Source organism: Lepeophtheirus salmonis, chromosome 5, assembly GCF_016086655.4.
Source record: "Lepeophtheirus salmonis chromosome 5, UVic_Lsal_1.4, whole genome shotgun sequence".
NCBI lineage: Eukaryota > Metazoa > Arthropoda > Copepoda > Siphonostomatoida > Caligidae > Lepeophtheirus > Lepeophtheirus salmonis.
The window spans coordinates 46,481,221-46,498,619 of record NC_052135.2 but is presented as its reverse complement, the minus strand read 5'-3'; the positions used below and the strand labels follow the sequence as shown (position 1 = coordinate 46,498,619).

The window sequence follows — 17,399 nt, the reverse complement described above, 5'->3', positions numbered from 1 at the left end:
AAATCGAAGTATAAAGTTTGTTAGCTTATGGATGATGTAAAGTAACAGGGTACAGGGGTTGAAAGCAAAACGTGGACTGAATGAATGATTTTAGAAAAACGTCAATCATTTTAATTTTTGATAATTAAGTTTGAAATTTTTTTCAACAAAACTTTGAGACACGACCCTTGTGAACATGTTTATTCAAGAGGGTGGCCCTCAGCAACAATCACAGTCTCCACACGGTGGTGGAAAGCCTTGCAGGAGTTGATGATGGACAAGTTGCTCCACTCCTTCACAATGGCGGCCTCAGGATGTCAGCAAAGTCCAATGGGTTCTAATTTATTAAGGATTTAAACCTCTTGAATGAGGGATTAATGCTGATTACCTACCACATTTTTTTAAATTATTTTAACTACACCAGGATAAAGTTTTCATTTACGTCTCTATCCGTGACTATTCGTGGCCTATCTATTTATCCTCCTAAATACTCTTGAATTAATCAAACTCACTAGGTTTATACTTGTTCATAATTTCCTGATGCTTCAAAATTGGAATCCCTGTTCAACACCGGCGGCGAAATGTATTTGCAAATGAGGGAATGTAATAAGGGGAGTCCCCAGATTTTTTCCTTTGTTCAAGCGGTCAGCAATACTTTTATCCTATGTCTATTTCTAAGAACCAAAAAGTCTGGTCAAAATTGAAATTTTTAACTTATTTTATATCGATATTTTTCTATTTTTAAATTATTTTATATCGATATTTTTCTATTTTTAAATTATTTTATATCGATATCTTTCTATTTTTAGTTATAAATTGAGATTTTCTTATATTCAAAGTAAAGGACTACCTTTTCTTACTGATATCAGCTGATAAACATCAAGATATTATAAAAAAGTATTTCCCAAATTAAAAAAAAAATCGACCTTAATTAAACCGCCATTTTTCTGAAAATGACTAAAAATTTCTCGAAATACTTTTAGGAAAATTTGACTTTACTTGAACTATCATAATCAAAACATTCGTTTAATTGTTATTTGAATTTCTAGTATTACTCGAAAGAGCAGTAAAAATCAATTGACGATCCTTTGAAGAACTGTTGATGTATTAAAAGGAGAAACCACATATATACAAATATGAACATTCTTAAAGACTTCAACTCAACCAAACTCGAAAATGAGCTTTTTGTCCGAGTACGAACTCGACTCTACGCAAAAATAAAAAAAATCTTGAATTTAGAGCTTATCAAGTTTTCTTTAATATGGAAGGAAAATCAATCCTGTAGTCCTTTCTTATCAGTAAATATGGCTACCTAGAGCCAGAAATTCATCTAAAAGTGTAAATTTTCGATTCCGTTTGTCACTGGAGGCATATTTTTTAAAAGGCCATTTCACAAAAGTTATGGAAGAAACAACTAAACAAACTTTTTTATTTTAAAGTCCTGGCCACTATCTATCATTTGAACATAAATAATGGTGTTTTTTTTTATCTACAGATATTTTTACCCTAGAAAGTACATATTAAACAATTTTCAATATTTGGTTCTCCTTACGAAACAAATTTGGAGCAAGTGCCAAAAGAATATTATTTGTAAATTTCAATATTTTCTACACTAAATATTTTCTCATACTTTTGGCAGTGAAACCGGGGTCAAATCTTCAACCATATCTGAAAAGAAAAATCAATATTTTAATGTAAAAAAAAGAAAGTAGGAATAATACTAAATATTAAGTGAAACTTGTTCCTGCTTATTTTGTGATATTTTGATATTTTCACTATATCAGGTGAAATATTTGTCAAAAACATCATCCAGAAAGTCGTCACTCAATCTTTTTCTCAAATTACTTTTAGTAAAAGGACTCTAGGGAATAATTCAATCTAAAACATAGGGAAGAATATTTTCCTAACGTAGTCGCCCTTATTCTTCGATTTTCTCAAGGGGGATTTACTTCTTCACTTCCCCCATCCCCATACTAGCTGTTACATAGATGGAGGAACATGTAGCAGCTTCTTATGTTAAGGCAACCAGAATCGATAACTATTAAATCCTACCTTCTTTGTCTCGAGTGTCCACTCTTTGCCAAGAGTCCTTTACTTTTAGTGTACTTCATTTTAAAGGTTCATTACATCTTAACTCAATTAGTTCTAACTAATATTCTTTTGGCACCTGCTCCAAATCTGTTTCGTAAGGAGAACCAAATACTTGAAATATAATTTTATATTACAGAAAGTCAGCAACACGAGAGGATAGCTCTTTTCTTAATTTATTAATAGATTTCACAATGATGTCTGTTATTATATCACTCTTGTAATTTTGGAGACTTGGGAAATGAGAGTAGTTTCCTTTTTTGAGCTGTGATTCTAAAAGGTGAAATTTTCTCTCAAAAGTAGTAATTTGACCAAACATCTCAGATAAAAAAAAAAATTTCCTTGAAGTTCAAGTTTCAAAATGTTCATGTGGGTCGTGATATCCACTAAAAAAGCTAATTTGCCAACCCACTGAGGATTTTCAAAGTAAGAAATATTTTTTTCCTTGCTCACAAAAAACATAGCTCTGGTCTCAATGCATATAATCGTTCTAACATTTCCCCTGGAAAGCCATCGTATAGTTGTAAAATATGTTAGGTCGATATACTCTGCTTCAGTTTGTCTTATAAATTCTTGAAACTGGCGTTGATTTAGTCCTCTTGACAATATAACATTCACTACTTTTACGACCCCAACCATGATGTCTTGTAAGTTCAGTGATTTTGCACACAACGCTTCTTGATGAATAATACATTTTTTTGTGGACAAAATACCATCAATAGTAATTCTTTAAAAAACTAAGATTGGAAATAAGATTGTTGATCACATTTTGATATCTAACTAAATAGTAATAGTTTACAATTTTCATTAACCTTAATTAATACAGGGTTTGTACTCTTATACAATTAGGTTGTTTAGGCATGAGTCATAATTCTCTCTCTTTAGATTAAATCTCGGTCCTCAATAGTATTATAATTTTGAGCCAATAAAAGGGGTCAAAAAGTCAATTGATCAATTTATATAAAAAAGTTTTATTTTTGAAAATGCATGTTTGTATGTAACATTGACGCAATTGTCAATTTTTGAAGCAAGTAATTTCCTAGGGTGTTTATCCCCCCCAACATTAAAATGGATATTTAGCAGTATAAAACTCTATTTGGTTTTAATAGCTGTGTAAAGGAGAGATATTTTATAGAAAATAAGATATCTCTCACTTCCCTTCCATATTTCTTTATATATTCATAGTAAAATATATACACACTTCAGGGGATTTACAAAGAATTAAAAATTGAATCCACTCCAAAATATTGTTGTGACTGTGGTTCTTTTTATTTGAAATTTAGCTCACGTCGAAGGAAACATAGTCAATGATTTTTTTAGTCTACACAATATTACTTCAATCTTATGTATGACTATTGTTATGTCGGTCCTTATTTGAGACTGAAGAACCACCCAGTGTTCGGTCTCGGCCCGGTCCAGCTGAGTCCTACACATCCGTCTTAAAAACTTTTAAAGTTTGGTCCTTGATGCCATCACTCAATTTTATTTATCTTCTTTTAATCAGTTCTAGTACTGACCTATACTAAGACTAGACTAGACCAGATAAATAAGGATAAATACAACACTACCTATGATCATTTTCAAAGTAATTTATTTATTGTTTCTATTGAAAATGATATTTGTATAACTACTTATAAGCTCTAGATTTATTATCACATATTTACTAAAAATTAAATCAAGAAACAATATATATTTTTAATAGAAATATAACTCAATCATAATAATTAGCTTAATCAAAATACACCATATATGAAACTGCATACAAAATGATTGATTGAAGTATAAAAGTTTTGTGCAATATAACTAGCTAACTAAGAATAAATCTTTATTAATATTTAGCAAGATCATATTTAGCATGGGATAAAACTCCAAAAATTTAAAATTCAAAAAGTTCAACTTAAAACAAAATAATTATAAAAAATATATATATACTTTTTAAGCTAGATTTAGTGAACCAGAAACATGTACCTTTAAATGTGTTTTTTTTTTAAATATCCTGATCTGTTAATTTTAAAATAACAGTTTAAATTTATAATTATCTACCACCAATTGAAAGATGGAGTTGAACCAATTGAAATAAATGTACATGTATGTGCATTTTCTTCTCTAGAAGTGATGTGCTTTTGAATTCACGTCCACTAATTTCAGAAGCCTTACCTTTCCCTTACCGTATGTCCACTATGTTATGGTCCATAAGTAACTCAAATTAACTTATTTCTGATAACTCTTGTAGGAATAGTTTTTAGGTAGGCTGTAGAAACATAAGGCAATTTAAGTATCAGAGTATAAAAGGCTTGGTTGAAGAAATAAATACTAGGCATTTCTATTTGGGAAAGGAACAGTTTCAATATTCTAAAATCTAAACCAATTACCGTAAAATCAACGAAGAAACCGTATCAATATTTGTTTCAATATATTGGCAAGGCGATAATTTTTTTTGTTCGCTATGGGTGTCAAGTATACTTGAATATTACCGAATAACTAATACTGTGTTTTTAACTGAATTAACAAGGATAGTTCTGTGAAGTGAAGAAAAAGTTACAGAAAATGGAAATTGACAGAAATGATAAAGTGACGTCATCTGCGGTAATATAAGAAGCAACATATTGCATCGGTAAATATATCAATAAGACAAGGAATTTAGTCAAACTAACAGGCACATTTTGCCATGTTGTTTTAAGGATTTATATATATCATGTTGTCTCTCAATGTTACCAATGCCCTTGAATAGATTCATGATTTACGTGAAATGGTTTTTCACACGCAAGATGTCTTGATAAGATACCACAGACGACCGCATTTTATTGTTTCCCCAATGACGTATTATTCTAAGAACAATCCAATGATGACTGAATATTATTTTTATGAATATAATTTCCCCTCAGGACGTTTTAATAGACTAGCTGTAAGAGCATTTATGAAAGAGCTAAGTAAAAATTAAACCAAATCATAACATATGTCTAATAAAGACGTAGACAGGAATGCCTTCTATGTCAAACTTCAATACTACTCCAAGCCTAACAAGGATTTACACTTATAACTCTTCAACAAATTATCAGTGTTACTCTTGTTATCTTGAAAAAGTATGCTTGAAACTTAGATTTTTCCTACTCAAGAATGAAAGAATAATGGTAACAACATTAGAAAAAAAACAACAACACTATTTAAGTTGTAAATACAAAAAGTTCCGTACTCCTTTTTGTATAATTTTTATAATTCTAGTAATGTTTAAGTATACTCCATGTCATGTCTTCTAGCGGACAACACAATTGTCTAGACAACTTTATTTTCAAGTATTGATTACATGATCTTTGTTAACTCACTTTCTTTTTAGCTTCGCACACAATTAAAAGATGTTTATATAGTGAAATAGATAATCATGGATTTCACATGGTTGTAAATACCAAGAAATTCAGAGAGGGAATTCCTACTGAAAGCTGCTATTACATTTCTTCATCAAATAAGAGCATGTATACAAAATTATATTGACATTCTGTTGAAATCTAATACATTCATACAACAACATAATCACATATATTATTCAATCAATGTATTTCTGGAGAATTATAGAGAATTAAGTAAAAGTAAACACTTCCAAGGAAACTATGCTACTTGTGTTTTTGACATCAATATAAAAAATATTTTCTGTGTGTACATATGTAAGACTGAAGCATGTTGTTCACAAGAAAAAATAAATTTTTGGTAACTTTGAGAGACAACCTAATTTAATTAAGAATTTTAAAGCTTCAAAGTTTAGTAAGTTCAAATATTACAAAAAAATGGACTTATTTATTAGTTCGTGTTCAAAATACACCAAACTTTATGCAATACAATATTATTCATAATCACAATTTTTGATTAAATCATAAATTTTGAAAAGTGTAAAAAAAAATGTATTTTTAGATCAAATTTGGGGAAAAAAGTCTAAAAACACTCAATTCAAAAGCTATCTAGACTACATGTTTTACTAAAAAATATGTAGTCTAGAGGAAATAACATCAACATATGGCCCCTTGAAAAGTTGAACCAGGCCGCTGTTGATGGAAAGTACTTTGCTAACTACCAATGGATTTAGGCTACTTTCCAGTTTCTTTCTCAGATAAAAGGTTGCGGGACTCCATAAAGATAACAAAGTGTACTATTTCATCGTTTTCCAAAATTATATATTGCTATAATATTTATCCTTGTCTTTGTAGAAGTAAAGGTTTTGAATCAGACTAAAACTAATTGTAAAGAGCAATACCAAGAAAAGACATAAAATACAATTCTGCCATCTAAATTAAACCTTAATAGTGAGCAAACTAAATTTGATAATGCAACTTTAAAATGTGACCCTTTTTACATGAGTACCTATCTCACAGATCAATTTTTCGTAATATAATGTACAAGTTACACCAATAAAACATTCTATGAGTCGAATTAGTGCATCTAGCTAGATTTTTTCTATTAGAAGTATGCATATATTAGGTATAGCAGCGATGGCGGAATGTATTGGCAAGAGGGACTGTGAATAATGTTTTGTTTTTTCTTTGGGGGGGAGGGAGGGAGTTTTGACTTTTTTTCGCAGAAAGATTTTTTATATCTGTCAAATTTGACATAATAACTATCTTTTTTTGAAGGGACAAATAAATTTTTTGAAATATTAAATTTTAATAGTTAGTTATTTTAGACACTATTATTATATGACTATTAAAATTTCCTAATAGTGACAGGGGGGGGGTGACAATGGTCCTTTTGTTTCTATAGTTTTGGTGCAAATTATGTATAGAGATAAGAAAAAAATTCCCTTCCGGAATAATGTTAATCACTCAAACATCATGTTAGTGAGTAGGTTGTGTAATATATTGATTCTCTTGATCTCTCTTAGAAGTCCAACAAATTAAATAAATTAGTTTACAGTTCTCGTAGCGATATGCTGCAATCAACTAAAAAGGGCGTTTTTGGGGTTAAACAGATTTTTATTCCTTTCCGTATTTATATTAAATGCTTTGACTTTTTTTATTGGAATTTTTACGATCAAGTGAAGAACATTTTATAGGAGTAATGTGTATATTTTTTTTTATTTTTTTTTAAAAATAATGTTTTTTTCTTGAAAGAAAAAATATGAAATTTTACATTAATAAATAACACCACAATATCTACATTTAAATTATCATAATACATTTAAAAATATTTTATATACAATTATAACGTCTAGATTATAATAGTTTAGCTTTTAAAACAGGCAACCACACCACCATATCCCTATCGTTTCTGACGTCGAAAATACAAATGACTTATTTTGTGGTTGTGGTGATGCATGATCATATTAATAACTACTCAGATTTACCGACAGAGTCGTTGCAGATGAAAAACCAGTTGTAGTTTGAACTTTTTTGTTGAATATTATGTTAAATATACGTTTTGTCAATATGTTTCATATTTGCAACAATAAAATTTTAAAACTATGATTTAACAGCTAATAACCTGTCAAGTCAGGGTATATATTTTGGGTATTTCATATTTTTCATTTTGTTGAAATGTCCAAGTCCATGGGTCAAAATCCGTTCCTTTTGATAAAAAAATACAAGTCTAAGTTTGAGGAAAATGGAACAATGTTTAGAGGTAGCTCAACATCCTTCAAGTTATAAAAATTGCCATTTTTTTTAATGACAGCTCTTCCGCAATTTTAGTGCAAATATTGCACGATACATATTTTTGTTTTCTAAAATTTTTAAATATGACTTATTTGTCTTTAAGAAGTAATACTGTGAATAACAATACAAAATAGTTTAAGCGAATAATTCAAAATATTTAACGTGTTGCGTGTAATGTTTTAATACGTTCCCTTTTTTTACAACAAAACATACAGATTTTTCATCCAATATTTTAATTTTGTTGAGTTTTTAAAGATTTAGAGTTACAATTAATTCTTTTTGATTAAAAAAAAATACAATTGCTAAATTTTATGTGAAATTGAGCTTTATTTATATTTAAAAGCTCAACGGCTTTAACAATTGATTATTTATTAAAAAAGATTTTATACTCAATTATCGTAAATATTTTTTTGTTTTGTTTTTTGCTATGGATATTTTATTAATTTATAACTTTATTGACATAAGATAATTTATATTATGAAAAAGTAGTATCGACTCTATGAAGCGTTATTATACATATACCCATTAATCTATTGTTATCTTTTTTTTTTCTTGTGAGTAATATGTCTGGACATATTTTTAACTTGGATACATACCATATTTCGATGCTGTTTAACAATTTGTAATAAGAATTGAAGCTGGGATTGGTCAGTTGCTAACGAACCACTGTATTACTTAATGAGTTCCATTACTTGTTCTGCTTGGTCAGTGATGACATTAAAAGCATCAATTATTTCTAGAGATTTCTTATAATCATAGTTACTTTGCCACAACTTTGGACTAACTTTTGATGCATCAAAAAATTATTGCCAAGAAATTTAGGATTAAGAACTATTGACAGGGTGAACTCTCGAAGAAAATCTTATTACAGTCGACAAAATTAATACGTTAAGTTATAACAAGCACACTGTTGATGAAATTGATTGAAAAATATCAAATTAATCTATATTTCAAAAGGTAAATTAAATAAATATCCTTTAAAATCAATAATATATTGACTTATTTCATTATGCAAGCTTAGGAAAAATTAGATTTTCTAGACACTTCGGAAAATAATTAAGTCTATATTTTATTATTAAGGTTGATATATAAAGCATATATTAATTAAAAATTATATTAAATATCTTTATTTTCATTCAAACAATTATATACTAATTACAATTGATAGAAATTTGTACTATGCACTAAACACATTTTAAAATCAAAGGCTTGAACATTCCACAATTACCACATTTGTCATAGGTAAACATATATTCATCAATATTTGAAACTATGATAAGTGGTGATGGATCCAGATAACCAAAGTCATTTAAGCAAATCATAGAATGAAGATTCAAAACAAAAATTACCTTTCTTCAGGACTATGATCCTGCCTTATCTCATTATTTCTTAATTTCATCATGTATCCTTATTTCAAGATCCATAGACACAAGATAACTCGTTGCAGACCCGTAGTGAGTGAGGGATTACTAGAAACGACTTTTCCACGGTGTCTTTGGAACAACTCCTCACAAAATAAAATCCAAGTGGCCAGAGACAGTTCACAAGGAATTCCATATCGCTCACGCATACATCTTCAGGAAGCGGCTATATCTTTTTAGACCAGAATCTAGCCATGTTACCTACGTAGAACCTTTGACACTTGGTGGACGTATGAGAGGGGGTACCGTACTGAGTTAAAACGTAGTTACCCTATGGGTATTTGGTCTTCAGCCATGGACAGGTGGTTTACTCTATAAAGGTGTACTTTATAGCCTTCCTGATGGTCCTAGGAGCCGCAGAGAAGTCATTGGATAGGCGATTCATTTTACTAAGTAATAACTTTTTTATATTCGACTCCAAGCTTAACAAGAATTTCGTAGGGACACTTCTTGATATCCTGGCGAGGTCTTTACATTTTTTTTCCATCCAAACAAATTAAAAACCAGGCTAAAACTAGGCATTTTGAACATATACTTTTAGAAATCTACTATTCAATCAATGCTATTAACTAATCTTTTGTATAATTAGTTCGGAAGGAGTTTTTGCAATTTTCTTTATGAATTTCGATTTTACAATTTTTGACAAAAAAAAAGAAGTACTTTTCATTAGCAAAAATTTTTTTCATGTAAATATACTGCTATGTTATTTGAAGTTCATTACACATTTTTTTCTTTAAATCAATAATAATATATAGGCGCTTTATTGTAATGCTCGCCCACACTGAAAGGGTTTAAACATTAAAAAGAAATAACACATTGAATTGATTGATAACTTGATTTCTGGCTACCTCTTTGGCCTGAGTAATGCATGGTAACCCTTTTCTAGTATTATATAAAAATATGTTTTGGTGGGTTTAAATATAAGGGTAAAGAAATGTTCAATTTTTTCACTGATGCTTATATGTAGTATCATATGTAATAATGAAAAAGTACAAATAAGTTAATGTTTTCAAAATATCCATATTAATGTTGGAATTGCGACAGACTTCATGGAAGTGCTATTCTTTTCTTTTTTGAAATGTGATATAGTGAAGCTGAATATTGTATTTCAATATTCGTACTGTTTGTCTTTCTATAAAGTGTTAAAAGAAAGAAAACCGTTTTGCTCATTTTCCATAAATAATTTCGCACGTATTTGCACCTTAAATATATATAATTAGAGCTGTATAAAATATTAGCCGACAGTTTAATAAAAAAAAAACTGAAAAATAACATTGCGAGCCAGACAATTTGATTAATATTTTATTAAAGAACAGCTTAGCTGTCATAATTTTTTATTAAAATCAGCCATGGCACGCAGAAAACAAAAACGAATCTCACTTTGTATCGAACAAATACATAGGCAGGAATGAATCCGTTTTCAATCCTCAATTCTACTTTGAGTCCAACAAGGACTCAAAATTGTAGCTCTCTAACAAATCCTTAGTGTTAATCTCCGTCATTCATGAGCACAAGGATTCTTGGTAGTTTATAAATAGATTTCCCCTCTTCCAGAATCAAGGAATAAGGATAGCAGCGTAGGAAACGATATAAAAACTACTTTATTTGCAAACTACAAAAAAAACAAAAAACTCGTGCGCAAGAAAATGCTACGAATTCACAACCCTATGCATTATAATTAAACCTCATTTTTTTTGCAATATTTTCTTTCTAGGAGGATACCTATTATCCAACTGTTACTATGATTATCATCAATGACCTAAATCGTCTTCGATATAATGTCCTTTCTTCTATTCCCATATCATGATCATTTATCACTATCACTTTCCTTAAGATATAATATTAATTATTTATAGATATCTTGGCAGGGTCTACCCAACTATTCCCAATAATATAATTTATTTTCCATACGAATCTATTAAATATTCATCACTTCCTAAAGAGCTATTACTATATATTTTTCGAATAGAATAAAATATTCACCAACTACAAAGTACTATAGACTTGCTAGTGTTGGATAAAACTTGCGAATTATTCCTTTTCAAACAAATCCTCAAAAGTGTTCCATAAATGCTATTTTCAAACCTCAAATAGAACAAAAAAAAAGTAATTTAGGGAAAATTTGTTCAATTTCAGTGACAATTAAATTTTTTTTTTTGTTCCACTTGTGAATTACAAAATTGTAACTAAGTTAAGAACCAAATGTTTTAACAACATTTTTTATTTATAATGTAATAAGTATTTTGGCTTTTCATCACAGATATGAAGTATTGTCTTTCTGAATCCGTAGTTAAAGAATTTAATATATGAAACAATTTCAAATGGAAGGGTGCTTACAAGGAAATACCTTATTGCTCTTTTGTTATTTCCTAACAATTGGTGATTCGTCTGAGAAACTTTTATTACGTCCTCATCTGTAAATTTTCAATCCCTTTATTGCTTCAAATGATGTTAAATGTGTGTCTACAGATCAATACTTGTATACTTTTTAACTTTCTTAGGTTTTGCTTCAAATTATACTAATTTTTAATAGATATTCTAGTTTAATATAACAATAAATAGTTTTAAATATTAGTTAGGGATTAAGAAGAATTATTAGGAGACATGAGATAACTTTGATACTGTCAAATTCTCGTACGCTCTGTTTTAATCTAAATTAATCTTTGTAGATATTGAATTCTAATTTTACATTATATAGTTTTAAATAGATGCATGACATGGATCAATAGGGAATTAATAGAGACATAAGATATCATGTTTTGAACTGTTTTCTTGGGCGAAAAGAGATAAAAGTCTTACATGTTCTCTTACTTCTAATTGGTGGGAAAGTAATTTATTGGTTAAATTTAGGGCAAAGTTTCATGCTTTATAAAATGATACGATTATAGTTCGAAAAAACTTAAAAATTTAAGCTATTTTGATTTTTATAGGTTAATTTAAAGACTATAAGGCCCCTTGAGATAGCAAAATTTTTAAAACGATGCTGGGCTTCTGTTATTCGAATTCAAATTTTTTTGCATCCAATCAGAGAATTTTTTTTTAATACAAGCTCGTTAAAAATATTGATAAATCATGAATCTAATCACAATATTATTTTTAGAGAAAATAAAATTAGTGCATTCGGAGTGTACAAATTAACTCATATACTTAATTGGTACGATTTCCTTGTACAAGTTGTGTTATGCATAAACGGTGTAATTAAATTCTTTCGTTCTATAAGTCGTTTTAAAAATAAAACACTTTAGGTGAAATAAAACACCTGGGGATACCAGCCCAAAAAGCATATATATGTTGATGTTTTTTTTTCAAAAAATGTTCTATGTGGACAGAGCCTAAATGTAATCTAAAATTTTACAGCCAATTTTATCAAACAAGGGAACAATTACAAGGTCAGTTGAACCATTGAAGTGAAGATAAGGATGAAATTTATGTTTGAGTTAATAATCTAAAACTGATCTCATTTTTTCTCTGGCGTATCAGATTAAAAAAATAACATGAGTTGCAGTTATTCGGAATTAATACTGTTCAGAGTGATTTTTCCACATTTTGGGAATCTCTAAAATTAATAATAATTTACGTATAAGTGTTGTTATAACTATTAATGTGTTTACATTGACTAAATCTTCAATAGACTTTTAGACTAAAAAATTATGACAAACTACACTTTTCTTTTGACTCTTATAACTTATTCATCATTCATAGTGATAAGAAGTATAATATCATACTTGTATCTATTATTATAGAAACATATTCAATGTTTAATTTTATAAAATACCTATTTACTAAAACTTACATCCCTTAGAAATAGTTTATTTTTTTATTTTTTGAGTGATCTTATTTTTATGCGGATGTAATAGCAAACAAACAACATGATTTTGATATTCTTTACGATATCAATGTCTTATAATGACATCATACCACTTAATAAAAAAATAGCAATTTATATAAATTTAATAACAAGCTTTGTAGAAATAAAATAATTACTTAATTAATTAAATAATTAAATGAATATATTCTCAATCCTCAAATCCCTTTCCCAAGGAAGGAGTCAACTCTTTTTTGTTAAGCGGTCTGGTAGTTTTCCTAGGTAGAATTATCATCCCGTCCTCCTTCGTGTAATACAAAATCCGAATTATATCATTATGATCAAGTTAGAAGTATCTTCCTTTGGTCCTAACCTTGGAGAACATAAAATACCACTTCTTCAAATCTTAATGAATGAAAAATGATCTTAGGCCGTAGCAATTGTCAAATTTAAATTGGATTTCGTAAAACCTAAAAAAGAAAATCTCTCAAGTTCAGAATAAGATACATAATCAATAAAAACTCTTTTACCGAAGCTTTATTAATGTTACTTTTCATTTGATGATTTTCTTAATACCATAAAATGACTGCAAACAAGTTTAGTCTCAAATTATTGTAATTCCAAATATTTTTGAAGCCTAATGCCCCAGAAAAAAAAGAGATCAATTTTTAATTATGGGCTCAAAGATAAAAGTCAATAGTGGCTTCAACTCATTCGTACAAATATTGTGTTTCCCAGTGTTATCGATTAAAAGAACTTCAAATATATTCAATAAATACAATTTTCTCATTCTTTTAATATTATTTAGTATTTAAATAGTTAGATTTTATGGTTCTATCTTAAAACTCTTTTCTCAATAAAAATGAAGTATATTTTTTCTTACATATAAATTGGTAGTAGAATACTCAAATAATTCAAGACATATTTTTATCCAAAATAAAATAAATTTTACTAGTACTTCAATTTTTGGACTACTTTAAATATGATGTTATATTTATTTAAAAAAATAATTGACTAATTCTATAGTAAATTCTATAGTGACATGATTCACAGAAAGTAAGTTTAATTAACTAAGTTTTTACTGAAATAATATAATTGATTCATATATTTGGAATAAAATTTTATTTAACGAAAGTAAATGAAATATTACAAATAAACATTATGTATAGGCATTACATGTCCTTTTCACCGTTGTATATGTCATATATTTCAACACTGATAGATACTTTGAGATCATTGGTATTGGGGGTGGCGTGTGCAACATCCTTCGATGTTAATATAAGTACGCCCAGAAGCAATAGTATAGTGGGTTGGAATAAGACCAAAATAGAGACCACTTGGTCTTTTCGAAAAAGGAAATGTGATTACGCTGGTTCACATGGACAGTATAAGGTGGGGACCACATCTATCAGGTAGTTGTACAAGGTCTTCTTATCCATACAAACCTGTTTGCTTATGTTGGTTTTTGAGTAGGCGACCTTGATGTAACATATGGGCTGAAAAGTCCCAGGTTTCACATATAGATGAAGCTTTTTCTAAAATTTCAACTCTTTTTTAGTTAGTAACGACCTTCTAAAGACAGTTGTCAAAATTTCATAAAAACCTGTTCTTTAGTTTCTGAGTTATTCTGCTAAGTGTGACGCACCAAAACAATCGATAAATAACAATTTTATGTTTTAATTTTACATTGCTTTTTGATGGGGAAAAATATCGTTCAAGCTCATTAAGGGCTTGAAAAGTCTTATGGAGACTCCACACCATAAGGTGAATAAAAAATAATTTTAACTATAATAACTAATAAAGACAATTTTGAACGAGAAAAAAAAAAGAGTGTTTTCTTTGTTAAGCCCGAGACTTTTCAGCCATGTACTTTTGTCTCTTTCCACTTCCTCCATAATCATATTGTATCAAAAGTATTTTCAAATAATTTCACCTTTTTTACACTTTAGTAATGGTAAAATGATTAAACTTCATCTCAGATTATAGCCACTTTAATAATTAGGAAATATACCCTGTATAATGGTACCAAAAAATTTGCAACAAGGGTTATAGGAAGCATTACTGCTTTATAATAGTATAACTCTTATTCAATAGCTAATTTATGTAACTTAAGAATATCTCGTTCTAAATTCTGGACTTCCATAATTTTGAATTAGTTTTCCAATGTCTTGCCACTGGATTTTAATTAAAAAGGCTAACTTTATCCTTTAATATATTATATCCAAAAGATTTATTATGTCTTAACATCAACCTGACTGTGTAAAAACGTAATAAAAATGATGGGTTTTAGTTGTATGCTAATCAAATAATCAATAAAACAAAAAAAAACCTTCTATCCGGACATTCAACGGATCTTGTCTATCCAAGGATTTTTTAAATATATATTTAAAAATAATAAGTTAGTCAATCAACCTTTCATAAGTGGTGTTATCTAGTGAATAGAGTGAAAAGGTTATGATGTATACTTTAATCAATCATACATAATGTAGAATATCGTTACAAAAAAATAAAAATAAAACACATCAATCAAATGTAAGCAAACTATATAAACCCTTATTTCCCTATTAGAAGCTATCATTTTATTTTGTGCTGTCTAGCTACCAGTATCCTTAGAATTGACTCCACAAACCCTACATTCATAAAATGAACACTCACATTCTATTCCTTTGTACCACCTTTTTTCTCCTTAGTGCAGGATGGATATCCACGGTTTTATCCGTGTTGTTAGGTCCTGTAGAAGCGGGAATCGTTGCACTGGGTTTAGTTGCAGTAGCAAAAGCAAAGATTGCAGCAGGCATCACGGGCTATGCCGTTGGTAGAGCTATTCGGGGATCACGAAGAAGAGGGAATCGACGTCATCGATTTGGAAGATCCGTTGTGGATGATTCTGAAGAGATATGGGGCTCTGTGTCCAAATGGGATGAGCAACAATGTGTACCAAAATTATTTTGTGAAATTGGGACTGGAGCTCTGAATGAGAACATTTACTCGGATATTGTTAATGGATTATTGACTCTGGATCCTCAGGACTTAACAGAAAGCGTAAGATATACTTTAAAAAAAGATGTATGTTTTTTTATATTGCTTATTCCTCTTTCAGGCAATTTTACCCTATATCAATGCTGCACGTGAGGGTAATAGGCATAGAAGCCTTCGTAAATGTCAATTAAAATACAAATGCAATTCTACTGGAGCTGATCTCTTGTCTGCTGTTCCTAAATATCTTTATCCATCACAATAACATTGAAAAAAGTTTAAAGTTGAATTTAGAGCTAAATATTGTCAGTCCAGGGTCAATCCCCCTTAAAATGTTGAAAATTAGTAAATATATCAAAAGTTATCTATATTACTTTTTTTAAAGATTAATTTTATATAAAAAAGTTTATTTTCGCCTCATTTGGTATTATTTTCTATTTTAAACATATCATAAATATTATATTAAGTCAAGTAGGAGAATAGCTGGTTATACAAAGATCCTATCAGGATACATATCAAGAAAGATAGAATAGCGCCGACAGTAATTTTGGCGAGAATATTTTAGCCTCATGTAATCTTACTTCTTGAAGATTTTGCTGCATAGCATATTAACCACCTTTTAATGTTGTTGTATTATGTATATCTTCAATCCGTACTTTTATAAAGGAAACCATTTCAGAAATAAAGAAAGAATAGTGTTTATAAGGACGAAGACTCACAGATTTGGGATCATACATTTATTTCAAAGGGACTTATTTTAGAGTGTCACCTTATGCATAGTCATCATCTTTGTTGAACCTTGAAGAAATGTAAAAAACATCATCAATATAAAGAATGGAATGTTTCAACAGTAAATACTAAAAATTTAGTTCAAACCTATAATATAGCCAATAAAAAGACGGCTTATATGTCATGGTGCAAAATTTCTCGGAGACGAATAATGTTTGGGGTAAAGGGTCCATAGAACTGTTTAATATTAATTGTTTATCAATATTTTATAATGTTTTAGCCAGAGTATGTTCATATTTAGAAAAATTAATTCATTCTTCATATGCAAGGCAGGTTGAGTTTGTTGTTGAGGGTACACATAATTACAACTTCAAATTATCCTATGACTATCTAGTGTTGTGCCCAAGACCACTTTACTCGAGTTTATGAGAAAGAAAATAATTGGGTTTATTTTCAGAACAAAATATATTTAACACGAATATAAATATATATATCGAGATATAAAACGAGAATTCTCACCATAATATTTTATGTGCCTAACGTTTAATTAATACAAACACACACAAAAGAAGGGGGGAAATAAAGGCGAGCTTGAGAAACAAAAATAAAATGAAATTTTTACCTTGTTATAATGGATTGGACAAAAAAAATTCTAAACTTTGATAAATCAAGACCGATACAATACTGTGAAAAATTATCACCGAGGGTAGTCTTGGAAGCAATGCCAATCTTAAGAAACACATAACTACGGACATTGATATACCA

At 29.1% G+C, this 17,399-nt stretch overlaps 1 protein-coding gene across 1 annotated transcript; it reads left to right on the top strand.

Annotated features, from left to right (window-relative positions):
• Positions 1 to 14,408: 14,408 nt before the first annotated feature.
• Positions 14,409 to 16,625, top strand: LOC121118802 (uncharacterized). The gene is made up of 2 exons (XM_040713386.2): positions 14,409 to 15,971; positions 16,030 to 16,625. Exons 1-2 carry the CDS (start codon positions 15,573 to 15,575, stop codon positions 16,168 to 16,170), a joined length of 540 nt encoding a protein of 179 aa, XP_040569320.1. The 5' UTR covers positions 14,409 to 15,572; the 3' UTR covers positions 16,171 to 16,625.
• The last annotated feature ends 774 nt before the right edge of the window (positions 16,626 to 17,399 follow it).